The sequence below is a fragment of the Gymnoscopelus microlampas genome, assembly GCF_963454915.1.
Source record: "Gymnoscopelus microlampas genome assembly, chromosome: 8".
In the NCBI taxonomy this organism is placed as follows: domain Eukaryota; kingdom Metazoa; phylum Chordata; class Actinopteri; order Myctophiformes; family Myctophidae; genus Gymnoscopelus; species Gymnoscopelus microlampas.
In genome coordinates this window covers 7424638-7445932 of record NC_139945.1, presented here as the reverse complement: position 1 = coordinate 7445932, position 21295 = coordinate 7424638, and the positions used below count along the sequence as shown (strand labels likewise).

Genomic DNA, 21295 nt, shown 5'->3' with positions numbered 1-21295 from the left:
TAGGATTGCGGTAATACAAGTCCACATTTAATGTATGTCACCTAACCCATGTTTAGCACATAAATTCAAATTCCGAAATAGCTGATCTACAAGCTCAAAACGTGTCACATTGCGTTTTGAGCTTGTAGATCAGCTATTTCGGAATTTGAATCCTGAAAAGTAACAGTTTTGGACACATGAGGTTTCCACCCGAGAGCAATGATTTGATGTATGTGCTAAACATGGGTTAGGTGACATACATTAAATGTGGAATTGTATTACCGCAATCCTATTTATAACGCTTGCTTACTGTAATGTGATTACAAACTGAAGTCACGTCATATACGAGAGAGATGTCAATATCTTCAGCACCTGCCAGCCTGCCCGCTTATTACCCTCATGTAGATTGGCTATTCTTGCTACTTTTGTGTGACACTGTAGTACAACGGAGTAGGGCATTCATTTACTGGGGGAAAAAATACGTACAAAGTTAAAATATGGAGATAAAAGGTTTCTGCCCGACAGCAACGGAATCTATCACAGGACATTTTTGGTGTATTTGGTTTGCAACTGTGTGTACCGTGTACTTTACATATTCTGACTCCAGTAACCTATGATCTGACGTATCTCTCTGGATCATGGGGGCTGAAGAACCATACTGGCACTGTTTGAAAGCCAAGAATATGTTCGGCAGTGCGCATGATTCATAATACTTTGGCATTTCATTCCATTAAACCGAGAGGCACTTTTTCTTGTAGTGGAGACCGATGGCAAGAGTATTTGGAGAATGCAGGCATCGATTCCTCTACCTCTCACATGCTAAGCGAGCGCTGTACCATTTCAGCTAATTCCACCTTGAAGAATTATTATTACATACAGTAGTATACTAAGGCATCCTGTTACAGGCAGTACCAAGGTTCACTTACTGTACATGTAGAGTGGGTGCATGTTTGGCACAGGTCATGGCATTACATGTGGTTAAACTGTTATAGCTTGACAGGATTGAAAATAATCATTCAATTGGTCAGTATTAATACATTGGGTGCCAGAGGTTTATTAGAATATTATACGTTCAGTGCCTGCATTTCTTCCATCCACTTACGTTATACATTTCGTGCTGTAGAAACCCCGACGCGGAAGTGCATTTAAACAGAGCGTGCGTGCGAGGCGGCGGAGGGTCCCGACTAACGCCTGGAACAATAATATTTCCAACGCGATCCTCCATTGCAGCGTGATCGCCGATCGAAAACGGCTCGCTTCCACCACGTTAAAAAGAAATGGAGATATTAAGCTTTTAGTCAAGGAGATAACATTGGAAACGCCGACCGGAAGGATTTTTGACATGGAGCCACATCCAGCCTCTCCTTCTCAGAAACTCCTTGGGTGATCCCAAAGTTTCGTTATAGCGCCCCACGTGGGCCCCTCGTATAAAAATAGAATTGGTCAAAAACGGTCCGGACCGTTTTCGGCACTTCTGGTTTGGATTCTCAAAAACGGTCCGGACCGTTTATGGCACTCAAATGTGTTAAAAAGAATATTCACAAATTGTGTTATGTTAAGAAAGTAACAAATATGTGACCTTTTGTCTTTGCCGTGGTTTTATTGGTCTATCAATGTGTTGATATGGTACTGGTGCCAGAGGGCAGGGATTATCTCTGGCCCCACAAAAGTAGACCAAAATTACAGCTCAGCTCAGGCTGCTATGTGCATACAGCGAACCACAAAGCAAAGCTCCATATAGGCAACGTTATAAGTAATGTGTAGCTGTTGTTCAAGATGTTCATACTGTATCCCAATGTTAAAGGATGAAGGGAAGCGATTCCCCCACTACAGTATGAGTAAGACTGAAGAGCCAGATAACCAGATAACGATCTGAAAGCCTTTTCTTATTGCAAAAGGAAGCTGCGCCATTATTAGATTCTGTGTCTTGTTTATATATAAGTAGTTCTCAGTATATCGTTGCTGTCAGGCAGAAGCATTGTATCTCCATATTTCAACTTTTAATATATTTTGCAGACACATGCCTTGACACAGTCTTGGTTTGTAAATGTATGTATCAGTATGATACGCCGTGCAGAGCGTTGCCAAGTCACCTTCAGCCGACTCAGCGCAGTCCGAGTTCTGTCCCAATAGGGGCAGAATCGTAAATCTAGTCTCGGTACCTCCGAGACGTCATTTCTTTTTTTGATGGGGGGCCCGCCCTCCGCGGGGGAGCGCGGGAGCTGAACTCGGAGAAAACGATTTGACTGTTTTTTCAATCATACTGTAACATATACAATGTTCAAGATCACTTTCTTTCCTGTTAGAGATGTCCATCTCCCTCTGCTCTGAAATTCTATCCCTATAAATGTCTCTGGAGAATGCGGGCATCAATACCCGCTACCTCTCGCATCATAGCATGCTAAGCGAGTGCTCTACCAAATGAAGTGTCTTCGTCAGGAATTGTTACAATATATTTCTACCCCTAATCGCTCATCATCTACTCTGCACATAATCTAACAGACTAGGCTCGTCTTTCATTTTATGAGGAAAGGTGGCTCACCTTCTTCTAGCATGCTTATAAGAATGACTCAGTGGAAAAACATAAGGAATACATCCGCTTCCATACAGGTGGACTGCATAATACAATGAAACAATTAAAGCTGCAATCTAGTGCTGTGTTTCTATAGGAGCAATTTTTTAAAAGATATTTTGGGGGCCTTTTTCTGCCTTTATTTGCATAGTACAGTGGAGAGTGACAGGAGACAGGTAGAGAGAGACGGGGAGTGACACGCAGCAACTCTTCCTCAGGTAACTGAGGAATTTAACGCAGGACGTGATCAGACTGTGTCAGCAATCTTCAGTCTGTTGATAACTACATAGAGAGGGTTATTATAGTAGGGTTGCAGTGCATAAACCCCTCATTACAAAGACTTAATGCGTGTTCAGTGGTGTGAAAACCGTTAGGCACTGGTCTTCTACACAGAGATGTGGAAAAGTGTTATGAGTCACCATATTCTCCACTAGTGGGCAAATGCATGTGTGGCATACATACAGCAAGAGGACAGTACAGGCCTCAATTCTTGACCCTGTGGCTCTGTTATGCCGCTAGGGGCATTTCATTTTCCTGGCATGGTTTGGGTCTACTAGTTACTGCAAATCAATGTCCAAGGTGGTGTTGTATTGTTTCATCTTGTTGACACAACGTGTGCATTACAACTTTAAGTGGACCACATACTGTATGACAGTATGTCCATCTCCCTCATGTGTTGAAATATTTATCCCTGAGTGTATGTATCTGGAGAATGCAGGCATCGATCCCGCTACCTCTCGCATGCGAATCGAGCGCTCTACCATCTGAGCTAATTCCCCTTCTCTCACACACTGTTGACAAGTATGAAAATGATGTGTGTACATCAGGAATTGTTACTCTTATGTGTGCATTTAAGAGTAAAATGTATGTAGAATGAAGGTCAGGATGCAGTGTGCGGGCCTGAGGAGATTCACCCTGCTCTGTCGGACCTTTGGGCCCACGCCAAACTTCTTCAGGCGCCTGAGAAAGTGTTTTGTGTGTTGTTGTGCCTTCTTCACCAGCCATTCAGTGTATATATTACTCCTTTGAAAAAGGAGTGCTCGTTTTCTTCGAGTTCACCTCCCGCGCTACCCCACGGCGGGGCCGTGGGCTATCAAAAAAAGAAATGATTGGCCTGGACGGCTGTGTCGCGGCTTCGAATCCCGATCCCGGCGACCTTTGCTGCGTGTCTCTTCCCATCTCTCTCTCCCCAGTCCGACACCCAAGCGACACCTGAGTGACACCTAAGTGTCATTGGCTGTCCTGGCTGTCCTTCACTCCTTTAAGCCAATGGCGACACGAATGGGGAGACGGCCCGCCCCCCGCAGTAACCCTGCTCCGCTGCCTCCCCTCATTCACAGACAGTGCAACTTTTACTGCAGCCTCAGGGAGGAGGGTTAGCCTAAATGCTAGCGTGCTTCATTAGACCTAGTTTGGCTATAAGTTATTATTTGGCCATGTTCACACTGACTTCAATCTTAGCTATTGTTGGGAAGACAGGTTTGGCGATAGAAACAAGCAATCCAAAAAACAAGTAATCAGGTCTATGAAAAGATTGGGGCAAAAAAAGCCTGCCGCATGCAGCTTTATTATGACTTTGGTCATTTCTTGTTTATATATATATGTTTATTATTCTGTCCCTATCGGGCCATAACTCAGACGGCGGTGCGTCGGCTGAAGGTGACTTGGCAACGCTCGGCACGGCGACTCGCTCGCCTAAGCTCGCTCGGCCGTGCCTCTCGTGGCTCAAGTCCCCTTCAGACGGCGCGCCTCCGTCGGTGAAAACAAGTGCACCTTTTTCAATCTGACTGGTCTTCCAATCATACTGTGACATGTACGCCCCAGGTGAATTTCTCAGTGATGTGAACTCCCAGGAATTTGAACTCGCTGACCCTCTCCACTGCAGCCCCCCGTCTGTGTGGATGAGGGAGTGCTCTCTGCCTGTCCTCCTGTAGTCCACCTCCAGCTGTTTGGTCTTGTTGACATTGAGCGCCAGGTTGTGCAAAGTCAACGAGACCAAAGAGTACAAATCAATACAGAGATCTCTCCACCACCATCAGAACACCAAATGAGGGAATATGTTTTTGTTAGAATTGGTGTTCCATCCCAGTACATTTCCAGACTTACGTACAATCTATACCAAGGTATTTGAAGCTATTCTGGCAGCTCGTGGCGGCCCAAAACCTTATTTAGACACTTTATGTTGGTTTTTACCTTGCATTTCTCGCCTGTTTGTTTATAGTTACCCTTCATCCACAGAGGCAGTCGAAGTCTGCACCCTCTCACTCTCACTTACAGTCACACTTGCACTCACACCCTCACGCACACGCACACACACACACACACACACACACACACACACACACACCCACACACACATTGCAACACATGCAGAGTGCCGATAAGACCATGATTGCTGTTTGCTCTTTGGTAATGAAAGCCTTCAGGGCGCTGCGAATTGGAAACGTGGCCAAAGCGTGAGCACACACACACACACACACACACACACACACACACACACACACACACACACACACACACACACACACACACACACACACACACACACACACACACACACACACGCGCACACAGCCTGTCGGTCTGTCTGTTTGTGTCATTCACGTACATGCACAGGTACATACGTATGTCCATGCACACACAATGATTGAGCCTCTATACTACTGTCTGTGTGGTGCTATAGTGCTTAAAACCCATTGAGACCTGAAGCCGATTCTACATGTCTCCTAAATCTCAACAGTTTTCTGAAAAACGTATGTTTCTATATCAGTGGTGCTCAATCTTTTTCATGTCAAGGACCCCCAAAATGATATGTATTTGGCCGCAGACCCCCATCAAAATATTTTGTTCCAGGGACCTACAGAAACAACGATTTGAGTTAAAAAATGTTCGCTTTAAAAATATATATATTCAGAAGATTTGCACACATTTTCACGATTTTTCAAAAATAGCAGATCTACAAGCTCGTAGCCTATAAGCTTTGTATATCTGCTATTTTTGAATAGCCCAAAGTGCATAATAATGCTTTTTAGCTCAAATCTAAAAATGACACAGTTCGAGGCCTTAATGGGTTAATTATAATTATGACGTGAAGCAAACGCTCATCCCTGAAGCACTTAGGAGATAGTCCCATATTAGTGCTACTAATCTCTAGGCCTGTCACATAATCAGAATTATTTGAGATAATCAATATTATTTTTGCATAATCGTCATAATTGCCATAATCGTTTCCATGTAAAAAAAAAATCATACATTTTGAAACATTTTCCAAAAATAGTGGAAATAGACGATTTACAAGCTCATGTTGTGTGAGCTTGTAGATCCGCTATTTTCACTATAAAAAATAAAATAAAAATGAAAGTGCAATAAGGCAGTAATTTCTTTATTTTTCATATCTGCCCTGTGCAATTCTTGCTTATGAAGCCTAAAATAAATGTATTTTTATTCATATCTTCCAATGGTTAATGGCAAAAAAACACAATTAAATCGTTAATCTTAATAATGTGCATGGCAGTTAATCGTCAAGTACATTTTCATGATCGTGACAGCCCTACTAATCTCTATAAACACGGGCCGCACTCAGTTGAATCTTTCAATATTTATCTTAGGATAAGTGTACAACACGATGTGCACACAACTATTCAGTGTGTACTTGACCCTAGGTTGACTCAACCTATATACAGCATTGTGCACCGGTGTCACACACCCAGTGGTGGAACAAAAGTATTAGGATCAAAATATACATCTTATCTCCATATTTTAACTTTGTGTTTTTTTCCCCGTAAATTAACGCCTTACTTGATCATACTACAGTGTCACACAAAAGTATCAAAAGATATATACAAGCCAATTATACAAGCTTGTTTTGAGCTTGTAGATCTGCTACTTTTGCTATTTTTGAATTTGAATCCTGAAAAGTAACAGTTTTGGACACAACAGTTTCCACCCTTAAGTACTTACTATGCAGAATGGCCATCAGAATAACACATATTACTTAATTTTTATTATACTGTAACTATTGATTGTGGAGTTAATGTTGCAGCTATAAAGGAGGGGATACACAAATGGGCCAATCAATATAATATTTTCTTAACTGAATAAATAATTCATAAAAATAACCCACTTAGTTTATTTGTTGATTATATTTTATATAGTTAATATCAATCTGTAAAGTAACTAAAGGCATCAAATAAATGTAATGGAGTAAAAATAGGCTACATTTGCCTTCAAAATGTAGGCATGTAGTAGTGGAGTAGAGGTTTAAAGTATACTGTAGCTCTCTAGGTCCTCCTTGGATAAGCCTGTCTTCAGTCATCTCCATCCTCCATACATCTGGCTATAGCTCACCAGTCTTTCTTTAGTAGACTATGTCCATGTGGGTTGGCTCCTGTAGGTGCGGGACGGTCTTGTGATTTACTGTATGCTTCTGTTTGCTCCTGATAACTTAGAATAAACAAGGACACTATGCTTTCAATAAGGAATTAAAGAAACAACACAGAGTCAGGCTTAAATATATAATATATATTTTTTTTCCAGTTTACAGCAGGGGTCTTCAACAGGGGGTCCGGGACTCCTAGGAGGTCCTCAGAGTTACTACAGGGGGTCCGCCAAATCTTTATGTGATATGATTTTTCTTTTTACCATAACCACTCGAAACCTAGCATCCGTTTTCTGAGGAGAACTTTAGCCAAAAATAGCAGATATACAAGCTCCTGCGAGGCGTTGTGGGCTTATAGATCGGCTATTTTTGGCAAAGAGGTATAGGTGTAGAGGGAATAAAGAGCAGACCAAGTAAACCAAAAAAAGTATAATTTACTTGAGCACCTGCCCCTCAAAATATCTGTGCACGCCACTGAGAGTAGGCCAGGGAGGAAGGGCATTTTATATCTCCAGTTACAGAACTGTCCCTTCTGAGCAAAAATACATCATGCTTTATGGAATTATCCAAAATGACACAAATCAAAATCTAATACACTATAGATAGTAAAAATAGATCTAACAGCTCCCATGGAATAAATTAACTGACTGAGAGCTCTCGGTGTCGATGATTGATGATTGACCGGCCAGCCTCATTCTCCTGGCTGCTATCTTCTCTCTCACCCTTGGTAGCCCCCCCCCCCCCCCCCCCCCCCCCGTAAAAGTGTCAATACTGCTATGTAGAACTACTCTATTACAGGGGTCTTCAATGTTTTCAGGCCAAGGACCCCCTAGCTGAGAGAGAGATGAAGCAGGGACCCCCTCTGTTTTGTATAAAATGATGTTTCAGATATACTTTTGCTGCTCTTTTTTCCCTCTACACCTATAACTCTTTGCCAACGCCTCGCAGCTTGTAGATCTGCTATTTTTGGCTAAAGTTCTCCTCAGAAAAGGGATGCAAGGGTTCAAGTGGTTAATATAAAAAAAGAAAAATCATATCATACAAAGATTTGGCGGACCCCCTGTAGTAACTCTGAGGACCCCCTAGGGGTCCCGGGCCCCCTGTTGAAGACCCCTGCTCTATTACAAGTAGAAGTCCGGAATAAAAAAAATACTTGAGTAAAAGTACAAAAGTATTGGTATCAAAATGTACTTAAAGTACCAAAAGTAGAAAGTACTCATTATGCAGTACTGAAAATTGAAAATACTCTATAAGTAAAAAATACCTCAAAATTGTACAGTACTTGAGTTAATGTACTTAGTCACTTAACACCACTGCAGATGCTTGTTGGTTACATGTCATCCTGGTTGATGTCTAGCACCGCTCATAGCATTCTGGTGTCGCAGGCTTCAGCCGTATAGGACATTGGTTCTCAATGTGGGGTACGGGGACCCCCAGGGGTACTTGAGGCGGTTCCAGGGGGTCCCCAGCTAAATGATGGATAGGAACCAAATGGACCCTTATGGTTCTGTAACTCTGAGAGTTAAATTAACATTGACTTTATTATATAAATTGGGGTCCCAGAGGTATAAATGCCATTAAATGGGGGTCCGTAGCCCTAATGCATGTCAAACTGGGGGTCCTTGACATTAAAATGGTTGAGAATCACTGCTAGAAATCCGTATAAACCTTCTCTTATTGGGGTCCCTGGCATATCTTTTCAAATGGGGGTCCGCGGGCTAATAAGTGTCAATTTGGGGGTCCTTGACATGAAAAAGTTTGAGAACCACTGGTATAGGAGAATGTAGCAGAACATGGAAATAGTTACTTTCCACCACTGCGTTTCCACCACTGCGTGCACCGGGTGTCAAGCAAGAACAAGCTCAAAGCGGGTCGCAGTGTGACGTGTTGTGAGCTTGTGAGCTTGTACTTGCTTGACGCCAGTGCGCAACTAACTAAGTATAAATCAGGCATTATAGCTTTGAAGTTGCTTGGCACGGCGTGCAAATAAATAAATCAGGAATTATTCTGTTGTGTCCCACACTGCTCCAGTCTAGACGGTGTGTTAACTCTCCATTCTGCCCACGTGGCACATGGTGCAATATGATCCAGCTTTGTTTCCCATCGCCTTGTTTTACCTCCTACTCCATTATGAAATGTCTGCGTCACGGTTTACCAGCCCACACACACTCACACACACACGCACACACACACACACACACACACACACACACACACACACACACACACACACACACACACACACACACACACACACACACACACACACACATTCTGTACACACACGTGCATTTGTGTGCACACAAATGCACACCCGCACATGCACAGGCGCAGTCTGCAGTTGAAGGGATGCCAATTGTGAAATGCAATGAGTCACAGTCTGAGACTGCCTCGGTCAGAGTGGCTTAAATCATCTTTTCACCGGCGATGCATCTGGGCCTCAGTGTGAGTGATGGTGTTGCAGGAGGTGATGAATGAATGAATGGATCTCTACATGTAGCCTCCTCTTGCAAATCAAGGGGAGCGACAAACAGAAAGGTTTTTCATTTTCGCTGTGATTTAAGGGAACTGAGAGTTGTAACAGACCTGCAGGTTTCTGGGAGTTTGTTCCAGATAATGTGGTGCATGTACATTTTACGCTGCTTGGGGACACTGACAGTAAGCAGACCTGTCCCAAACGACCTCTGAGGTCTGGATGGTTAGGTTGTGTCTAGTGGTGGACAGTAACTAAGTGCATTTAGTTGAGTTCTGTACTTGAAGAGATTAGAAGCACATAACTATCACTCCACTACTGTACATTTCAAATACTAATATTGTACTTTTAACTAAAAAATATATCATGAATTAACCACTTAGGCCCTATTTCAAAAATCCCCAGGCCGATTTTTGTAAAACACATTTTTTGATGCAAAACTGTGCAAACACACTCCCTGGATGCCAAAGCCGAACCTCTGCCATGCATTTTTCACATCTGCATTTTAGAGCACCACCAGGAGGCTGACTTTTGTAAAACACATTTTTCTATATTACTCTATCAGATTCTGTCCAAAAATCACGCAAATCAGTACACAGTGTCTCTATAGTCATGTGATCAAGACAGATGTGTCCGATATTTCATATTCCATCCTAATTGGCTAACGTTGGCTTCCAAAGTTTGCAGGATTGCTCCGTTTTGATCAAAATGCCTCAAATCATGAACGCAGCATGCAATTTCCTATTATAGCGCCACCAGGAAGCCACAATAACCTACCTGGCCTGGCTCCGAGGAGCTCTTTTTCTAGTTTCTTTTTTTCCTTCTTTTTACATTTTTAGGTAAATGTTCTACATTTAAATACAGCAATGCATTGATATTAAAAATAAATTGTACTTTGTAATTTGTCCTTTTGAATACGTATTTACGGTATTTAGTATTTACTTGCATGTCTACTTTGTCCACCATGTGTCAATATTCTACTCCAGAAAACCAGAAGCCTGCGTCTCTCTGTATTCCACAGAATGTGAAGCTAGCTGCCATGTCGTTGCCATCTGTGGAATCCTTCTCCGCGGAGATGTTCCTCACGGGGACCTCCTCCTCGCCAGAGCCTCACACCATCGACCTCGACCTGTTAGAAGACCTCTACCACAACATCAGCCTCTTCAGGTCACTTTACATGCTCATATTTACATTACATCAGTGATTCTCAACCATAGACTGTATAAATGAGATGGACAAAGCCACTCCCCTGCTTTCTACAGACCAAAAATGAAGCCGATTGTTCCAAGACTGTAGGTCCGCCATCTTTCAATATCGCGTCATATCGCGTCATATCCTGCAGAATGAGACCAGACCATTATTGGTTGGGTAGCTTGTCAATCAAGAGCGGGGGCGGGGAATGAATGCTATTGGTTGTGTAGCTTGTCAATCAAATCATCCCGCCCCTCCTAGAGAATAGCCTACTTTAATAACCCAATTTTAAAATAAATAGGACCATAATTTAGCAAAACGCATATCCTGATGATTGAAAGGAGACTTTAAACTAGCGACTGGAAGCGTATAGAATTTATGACAATTTTTATTACAGTAAGAAAATCTAGTCTAAAGTTTGTCAAAAAACCCATTCACTTGCGTTAAAATAAATTCTTTCTGACACCGCAGGTCGGCGCAGGATAAAACAGCGCCACTCTGGCCATTTATAAGCTTCCGTGTCGGCCTCATCGTAAATATCTAAGACTTGCCCCTTGTGCTCAACCTGTGGGCAGTGCAAGTGGGCCCCCAAATAATTGCCAAAAGACCAAGATTGTATTGATAATATATTTTCTCCTTCATTGTGATACCCGGCAAATACGAAACTTAAAGTAAACTACTACATTGGTTCCATTTATCCAAAGCAGGAACACAATCGATTTACTGATCATTAAAATAAACATGTGTGGGTGATTATCTGCTGACCCAGGATTATCTTCACCAGGTGTGAAATGATGCAGCCGAGTCCGTCGTACATATTCAATACAGTAGATGTATTCAATTGCAGTTAGGTAGCCTATACAGCAAGCCAGCGTAAGCAGCACATCAGCATCCCATCCAATTCTCTCTCTCCTGTCTCCCCGGTCCCCCATTATATCCGTTGGTAGACATTCCCCTCATTCGTCACTCCATATCCTGTTCCGTTCTTTCACGATTCAAACAGGACATGAACACATAGCAACGGGATCGTTATCTGACATTGTCACCCGTTCTTTCACAAGTTGTTTGATTAACCCGTGCTAAGAGGACAACGTCTCATTCTCACGGTCAACACTCTAACGTTTGCAGTACTCCCTTCTTCCTGCCAGATTTTCCCAAGATGTAAAAAAATAAGTAAACTAGAAAATGTGCTCCTCGGAGCACAGGTCTCCTCCGCCAGTACTGTTCCTGATTAATCCTGTCTTACCTCACTTCAAAAGATATAAATGATCTTTTGAAGTGACACACCTATTTATAGGTCTCTATTTCATCACGCGTCTCGCTAGCCAATCAAAGCACACCCTTTCAACATATTGTCACGTGTCACGTGAAGCTTGACCAATGTTAGCTTGGTGGACACACGGAAGGACGAGAACGAAAACATAGTCTCCTCACTCCTGGCGGAGACAATAATACAGTATACTCTGTATATGATATACAGTATACGGTATATGATATATACAGTATACTGTATGTTATATACAAATAGCATATTGTCGCTGTCAGATGGAAACCTTGTATGTCCAAAACCATTACTTTTCAGGAAATGGAGAATGGCAATGTATCCAATGTAGTTAGTCACTTGTTAATACTTTTTTTTGGTTAAATATGTATACTTTATACTTATTTTGAAAAATAAAAAATCTAAATATGACACAAGTAGACAAGCTAGGGCATTAATTTACGGAAAAAAACAGGTCATTACAGTAGCGCAAGATAAGCTGCAGCATTCCATATAAAATACAAATAATTTTTAACTGTAAATTAAATATCATCATGTGATAAATTACGTGGTATTGGATTGGCATAAACTGGCATACTCGCCAATACCGATACCAGCAGTTTAGGCAGCATTAACAGCTTTTTTGATACCGGTATCAACACTAAATAGGAGAAAGGAAGTGTGTAGAAAGTAAGCTAACAATGTGATTAGAGCATACTGTAGACTGTAAAAAAGATTGGACAAAGTGACGCCATTAGTCTCTAGAGACACGTTTTGAAGCCTGTTTTTCAGTGATTTCAAATCCGCCACCTTTCCATATCCGGTCCGAAATGCTAATGGAAATGAATGCTATTGGCTGCAACCGCAGCAAGGGCGGGTCTTCACTCGGTAGAACCAGTAGAAACCCTAGAAACATACCCTACTTTATCATGAATTTAAAAAAATGAATGGGACCATAATTTACTAAATGCATATCATGGGGATTTAAAAAGACGTTAAACTAGCGATTGACGTGTTTATGAAAAGGTTTACTAAAATAATAAAATCAAGTATAAAGTTCGCCCGAAATCTCATTCAGTTGTATTGAGATTATAATGTATTGCAACCGGTAGAAGGTGAAATAGCGACATCTGCTGGGCCATTAATCTGAACAGCACCCTGAAAGTGAACCACACCGATTCCTTGGTTTAAAGTAGAGCATGGTTTAGAGTCACATTGTTCACTTTGTGTAGAGAGTGAGCTAATTGTTATGCGTGGAATCACACTGCCCTCTACTGGCAAGATTGGTGTACTTCTGCTACTGTACACGGTTGATTATTTTATTGTTTGTACATTATTATTTGATAGTTTATCCATATTACTATTACTAATGCTTCTACAATATCTGCTTAAATGATCGTTAATCGATCATTTAATGCAATAATTGATTAATGATCAATCCCTATGTTGTGCATTTATAAGTAAAAAACAAAAAACTACATGGAAGCACAATTCACAATACAAGGTGTTGTAAATGTGATTGTGAGCTTGTAGATTGGCTATTTTCACTATTCTTCCATGATACTGTTGTACAACGAAGTATAAAGTAATACTTAATAGATTTGTTATTTAAAAATATATCTATGTACCGTAATTTTCGCACTATAAGCCGCACCTGAATATAAGCCGCAGCAGCTAAATTGAATGATTTGTACATATATAAGCCGCACTGGACTATAAGCCGCGGGTGTAAAATCCCTAAATTTAGGAGGTCCCCTAGTGGCCGTTAGCTATAAAAATCCATAGATAAGCCGCACCGTTATATAAGCCGCAGGGTCGAAAAATGGGGAAAAAAGTTGCGGCTTATAGTCCGAAATTTACGGTATGTATTTTATTACGGCACTTCTCAATTAATCGAAAAAGTTATCAATGGAATAATAGAAAATAATCAATAGTTGCAGCCCTACTCTTATGTACCTGTAAACACGGTGTAACAATAAAGTCTTTTATTTACTTTTAATAATCTCATGCCGGGGACCCCCATTTCAAAAGATATGCCAGGGACCCCCATAAGAGAAGATTTTTTTACGGCTCTAGCAGTGATTCTCAACCATTTTAATTTCAAGGACCCCCAGTTTGACATGCATTAGGGCTACGGACCCCCATTTAATGGCATTTCTATCACTTGGACCGCAATTTATATTGTAAAATCTATGTCAATTTAACTCTGAGAGTGTACAAATGGAACCAAATAGACCATTTGGTTCCATTTGTACACTCTCAGAGTTACAGACCCATAAGGGTCCATTTGGTGCCTAATCTATCATTTAGCTGGGCACCCCCTGGAACTCCCTCAAGGACCCACTTTGAGAACCAATGGTCTACAGCACATTGAATTGCCTTGTTGCTGAAATGTGCCTTTATTTACCTTGCCTTCAGGTCAGGCGGTCCGCGCTGCACCTACAAGGAGGACTTCAAGCGCATCTTGCTTCCTGCCATCTACAGCTTCGTCTTCCTGCTGGGCCTTCCTCTCAACGCCGCCGTCATCATGAAGATATGGAGGTCGCGACCCAACCTGTCCAGGAGCAACATCTACATGCTCAACCTGGCCACCGCCGACTTCCTGTACGTGATGTCACTTCCCCTGCTCATCTACAACTACGCCAGCCACGACTACTGGCCGTTCGGCGAGCTGGCCTGCAAACTGGTGCGCTTTCAGTTCTACAGGTGAGGGATCTGACGTATTACCGTAATGTACCGGTTATATATCTTAACTAAGACCTGGAACTGTGTCATTTTTAGATTTGAGCTAAAAAGCATTATTTTACACTTTGGGCTATTCAAAAATAGCAGATATACAAGCTCGTAGCGCAGCACCGAGTGCCGCGCTACGAGCTTGTAGATCTGCTATTTTTGAAAATTCGTGAAAATGTGTGCAAATCTTTGAATATATATTGTTTTAAAGCGAACGTTTTTAACTCAAATCTTTGCTTCTGGGGGGTCCCTGGAACAAAATATTTTGATGGGGGTCCGCGGCCAAATACATATAATTTTGGGGGTCCTTGACATGAAAATGATTGAGCACCACTGATATAGAAACAAACGTTTTTCAGAAAACTGTTGGGATTTAGGAGACATGTAGAATATATCGTCTCTGTCGGGTGGAAACCTCATACCGTATGTCCAAAACTGTTACTTTTCAGGATTCAAATTCCAAAATAGCAAAAGTAGTAGATCTGCCACTTTTGATGCTTTTTTGTGACGCTGTAGTATGATCAAGGAGGGCGTTAATTTTCATAAAAACACAAACAGTTATAACCTGGAGATAAGAGGTTTCTGCCTGACAGCAACGATATACTAGCCTGGGATCCAGCCTGCTTCGCCACGTTCGGCGGACTTTTTTTTCTCTCTTCGCTTCTCAGTCTGGAAAGCCTCCTATTGACTTGTTTTGCAGAACTACACTGGAACTACATATGTTACGTTAGGCAACGTTGTTGCTGATTGGATGTTGTTGAAACGAATGACGAATCACAACGATCACACCGTTTTTTTGGTCCCGCCCCGCACCACAGACCAATCAGAAGCCACGGCACGATTCCAGCCGTATGCCATGTCCCGCCTCCCTTGGAGATAGGAGGCATTCCAGACTCATAAGCGAAGAGAGAAAAAAAAGTCAGCCGAACGTAGCAAAGCAGGCTGGATCCCAGGCTAACGATATACTGTATATAAAACAATCCAGCACGCTTGCAGTGTCAGTGATTAGTTTCCTGTTGTTTTCCCCTCACAGCAACCTGCACGGCAGCATCCTGTTCCTCACCTGCATCAGCATGCAGCGCTACGTGGGCATCTGCCACCCGATGGCCACCTGGCCCAAGGAGGGCGGCCGCAGGCTGGCCTGGCTCATCTGCGGAGGCGTCTGGCTCGTGGTCGTGCTCCTGTGTGCGCCCACCTTCTACTTCGCCTCCACGGGGATCCAGCGTAACCGCACGGTGTGTTACGATCTAAGCCGCCCGGAGCACTCGTCCGCCTACTACCCTTACGGCATGGCGCTGACGTGCCTCGGCTTCCTGTTGCCGTTCATGGGCATCGTGGTGTGCTACTGCCGGATGGCGCGCCACCTCTGCCGCCCGGTGGCGTCCTACGACGGCGTCTCCATGGCGGGCAGCGAGAAACGGGACAGGGCGGTGCGCATGATCCTGATCATCGTGGCGGTGTTCGCCATCAGCTTCCTGCCGTTCCACCTGACCAAGACCATGTACCTGCTGGTGCGAACGCTGCCCAATGCGCCCTGCGAGACCAGGAACTTGTTCTCCATCATCTATAAAAGCACCCGGCCGTTCGCCAGCATGAACAGCGTTCTGGACCCCATTCTGTTCTATTTCATGCAGCCGCGCTACAGAAGGAGCACTCGGAGGTTTTTGCTGAAAGTGTCCACCCTCAAAGACAAGGGCACCACGGTGTGACAGAGTCGGAGATCACATAACTGGAAACGTGTTTCATTTACGTTTGCTTCGGACCTGCGCGGTGCACTCCGGAATGTTGCCCCAGATGTATCCTGACAAGTTAGCTTAAAAGCACAAAAGAAGGAATATCTTAGCCTCGCGTAGCCAGACAATATCACACGACACACTGCGTGGATATTAGTCTGGTCCCTATCAACGATAGATTTTTTTCCAAGGGGCGGTTACAAAAAGATCCAAACGGACTCTATTGGTTAGACTTAAACTAATCAGAGCAGTGCTTCCTTGTACAAACCAATCAGAGCAGTGCTTCCTTGTTGATAAGCCCGCCCACATTTGAATACTGTGCCCTGGTTGGTCCCGCACAACCTCTGCGGGAGAGAAATAAATTCTCTATGGAGGGGGGCCAGACCTAATCTGCCGAGGGCTAAAGTGCATGCAATTTTGCAAAGGCAGATTCGTCTGGAACCAGGCTAGGAATATCTAAAACAATTCCTGTTGTGTTTTTTTTTTTTTTGCACTAGTTCACAGTTGAATTAAGCCTGGGATACACAACTTTCGACGTAGGTTTGTAGTCTGCAACCTGTATGACCTGATCTGTAACCGTAGCAGGTCATGTAGAAGCCGAGCCTGGTGCCTAGGTTGAGACATTTGGAGGATACATACATTGAGTCATACTAGTATGTATAGGCCTAATCTAGACCTTACGTAACCTAAAATGGCACTGAACACTCCAGATATATGGATGAGATAGATCCCTCAATATGTGTGATTTGTAGTTCTCATAAGAGATGGTACATTTTCCAGATGTTTTTGTTTTTTGGGGGCATTTCATTTGCTCACAGTATCACGGACATGCGTTAGAACTTGCAACCTTCGCTGCAAGTTACTGCAGCTGTTTTCTGTCAGTATCTTCCATGTCGGCCATATGGAGCATGGGGAGATATCATTATACATCATCACTGTCAGTCAGAAACCTTGTATGTCCATATTTGTTCTTTTTTTTCATAAATGAATGCCCTATTTTATACTTGGTCATTTAACAGTGTCGCCAAATTAGCTGCATTGCATTGCAGGGAGACACATAGTGAGCATACAAATTTGCTATTTTTGGACATTTTGGGAAAAAGTGTGTCTGTGGATTTTATAAATATTGAACAAGTGAAAAGTATTAACAAGAGCTTATGACTAAATAATAATACACTGGATCCATTGAAACTTCGGTTATTTTTTTCTCCACTTCCTTAAAAGCAAAGGTTTTGGACATACAAGGTTTCCATGCGACAGCAACGATATGTAAATGTAAGACTGTGTTCTCTAGGTTGATACAATAGAAGGACAAGGAGGAAAGAGAAGAACAAGTTAAATGGTGTGTTTATATACTGTAGCGCCTTTCTCCAAAGCACTTTACCATGTGCATTGCTCTCACACACGGATGGTGGAAGAAACCACGCAAGGCACCAACCTGCTCATCAAGAGCAGTTATGGGGTTCGGTGTCTTGGCTCAAGGACACGCAGCCAGGAGGAGCCGGGGATCGAACCAGGAACCTTCTGATTCCAAGACTGCTGCTATATTGTGCTCCTGAGCTATTGGCACCCCACGAGTACTTCAGAGGATGCAATCCCTCATGGTAATACTGAACCATGTTAAAATAACTTAATCTATGTGACTGATACTTAAGTATCACATGCTTATGACTGTATGTTAGAATTGCATGAAATGTTGACGCATAACATTGTTATGAAGAAAAACAAATCAGGGAGGGAGGCGTGGGATTGCTGATGCAAACTGAAAAATGAATTGAGAATATGAGATAATTGCAGCATACACTGAATACTTCTAGATTTGTGAAGTATTCTTCTAGATTTTTGTAAATAAGTTATTCTGTGATTGTTGTCCTAGTCGTATCCTGGTCACACCGTTTGTTATATGTTTTGACCACTAGATGGTGATGTGTACCCACTGCTCTAATCTCACAGTGCTAAAGCAGGGGTCTTCAACGTTTTCAGGCCAAGGACCCCCTAGCTGAGAGAGAGATGAAGCAGGGACCCCCTCTATGTTGTATACAATTGTGTTTCAGATTTTTTTTTAACTTTTTTTGTTTACTTGGTCTGCTCTTTTTTTCCCTCTACACCTATATACCTCTTTGCCAAACATAGTCGATCTACAAGCCCACAACGCCTCGCAGCACGAGGCGTTGTGAGCTTGTAGATCTGCTATTTTTGGCTAAAGTTCTCCTCAGAAAAAGGGATGCTAGGGTTCAAGTGGTTAAGGTAAAAAAAATAATCATATCACACAAAGATTTGGCGGACCCCCTGTAGTAACTCTGAGGACCCCCTAGGGGTCCCGGACCCCCTGTTGAAGACCCCTGTGCTAAAGCGTTCCGACAGCCCCTTTGGAATGATTTTAATGTGAAACACTTATACTTCAGTTACAACTGATCTAAGACAACTATTATATAGGTGCACCAGTACCAACATATCTCAGCAGATATCAGGCCAATAAAATGCTTCAATGATCCATTCCATGCTAAAGTAGGATATTGCATCAGCTGATTTGCACTACACTCTAACATCCTTCCCTCCCTAAAATGTATAATTAATAGCAGATATGTATTGTTCGGGTTAATACATCCTTTGTGTGAACCCTTCCCATGAAATGGAGGACTATTATGTATGAAATACTCACCTATTAATTGATATTGACGTCATCGTGAAGCAGCACTGCTCTTTGACAGCAGCACCTTGTTCTTGTTCTTCTTCATAAACTATTATGGAGTTATTCATATGTTACTGTAACATATCACCAACTGCATGGCTGGTACTCAATCCAGGCACGTGATTGATCAAACACATTGAAATGGCGAGATTCTGATAAATATGTAAATTAGAAGTTGATTCATATTGTCATGATAGTGGATAATGTTCTTTTTTTTATTTTTTATAATCTTTATTTAAAGATGGACAATAACTAATATGCTATGTTGACACCAATGGTCTACATAGTCAAATATGAATATAGTCTAGATATTGGTAAATTGTCTGAACTTGTCTGAACTAGAATTTGCATATTCCTAGGGATTGCATTACTAAGCGCATGGTGTCTATTAACCATTACTAATCACCAGCCTGCAACAAGCTTCAAACCTTTAGCTTGTTAACATAAAATAACAGCAGCTATATTCTACATGGCTCTTCAAATGTATGACTGTAATAATAACCTTGGCACTACTTGTTACTGTAAAAGCCTTATTCCATGCTGGTAGATTTCACTATGGTTTGTTGAGATAGGCTACTGTTGTGTCTCTCAGCCCAAATATAATAGCTATCCCAGCTTGGATTATTAACCACATGGGATTCCCTGCTATGAAAATGCATCCCTGGATAAAATGTTAATCAAGTTAAAGGTTTTATATGATATGTGATTGCTATTTTAAGATGACAGCTATTCATTGAGGCTCCTTTAATACCTATAAAGCAGTGGTTCTCAACCTTTTCTCGATCAGGGCCCACTTGAAAATCTTGAAAGCATTTCAGAGTTTATTTTAATGATCAATCAATCGATTGTGTTCCGGCTTGGATCAATGGTACTTACTTTACTTATTTGGTTAAGCTCCTATTTAACTTTTAAGGTTTTAAACAATATATATATTTGTTTTACATTTTCTATTATATTTCTATATTATGGTATATTATACCAGAATATCAAAAGTTTTGTTTTTTTGGTCATATGTCATATTTCCATTAAAATCACATAGTGTTTTGCTAATGATTTGGGACCCACTTACAGCATCCTCACGGCCCACCAGTGGGCCCCAGCCCAAAGGTTGAGAACAAACTGCTTTAGTAAGTATTACTGCATGCTTGACACAACTGTCCATGTCCAACTCACAGACATACTGTAGCTGAACATGAGGAATGGAACATTGTCTATGCACTCAGTACATTGATGTTTTATCATCACAATGTGAACACAAATTAATTGCTTCCATATTTAACACTGTGGTCAAAGGACCTTTCTGACTTAAACAGTTTGTCAGTGTGCTTGTCTGGTTGTGTTGTAACTTATAGCCTTTATGATGCTGTTTATATATGTGTATTGGTTAATTATGTGTGATGTGTGACGTCTTGTTCACAATTTTCATATGGAATGCACTTAAGAGTGTGTGTGTGTGTGTGTGTGTGTGTGTGTGTGTGTGTGTGTGTGTGTGCGTGTGTGCGCGTGTGTGTGTGTGTGTGTGTGTACTGTAGACAATTGTAGGGCTGTCCCCTCATAGTCAAATCAATTAATCGGTCAGTTTGGTCTTAGTTGACAAAGGCTTTGCTAGTTTTTTTTAATGTTTTTTATCCCCCCCATGCACATCTCTTGTAAACTCTGCATAACCCTTGCATTCTGCATTTTGAAAATGTTCAATAGCTACAGTAGTAGACATTATGAAATTAAATGTGGAATGTTCAGTTCTCAACCTCACCATCCTGAAAGGTTTGTATGCGGAAAACATCATACTACTGTATACAAGCAAATTCCCAGTCGAAGACAGCCCTACTATGTTCAAACATATTCCTGTCAGTATTATTTAGCTATATTTTTTATTTTTGTAACATTCTGTACCATAGAATATAGTTGAGAATAGAATTATATTTTTGTTACATAACATAGTTCTACTGATATTTATGTTCTGAAAATGTTTATATTGTGTTCTTTTCATCTTAATATGCTCAGCCTCCTGATGTTGTCGCTAAAAAGATTGTTCTGGCCTTCTGTCTAATAAATGCTACTGACAAATAAATCATGCTGTGCTGCATCTAGTTACTGTTATTTAACGTCCCTGTAAAGCAGTATTAATATGTATGTGAGTTTGTCACACCACAGAATAATGTGGAAGCCAAAGTTGATATGGTAAAATAAATCATGAAAAAGCGAGTGTCTAAGGACCAACATTTGATGAGCTTGCTGATGAGGTTTTATTTATTTATTTATCTTTGTAATGGGTTTACAAAA

General features: G+C 41.8%; 1 protein-coding gene across 1 annotated transcript in view; it reads left to right on the top strand.

Moving 5' to 3' along the window:
* p2ry6 (pyrimidinergic receptor P2Y6) overlaps nucleotides 1-17984 on the top strand; it is a 30700-nt gene extending 12716 nt beyond the window's left edge. Inside the window, exons 2-4 of the mRNA XM_084064928.1 lie at nucleotides 10424-10569; nucleotides 14273-14560; nucleotides 15621-17984. Of these exons, the coding sequence (XP_083921054.1) occupies nucleotides 10442-10569; nucleotides 14273-14560; nucleotides 15621-16296 (1092 nt within the window). The 5' untranslated portion in view covers nucleotides 10424-10441 and the 3' untranslated portion in view covers nucleotides 16297-17984. The remainder of the gene's footprint in view (nucleotides 1-10423; nucleotides 10570-14272; nucleotides 14561-15620) is intronic.
* The last annotated feature ends 3311 nt before the right edge of the window (nucleotides 17985-21295 follow it).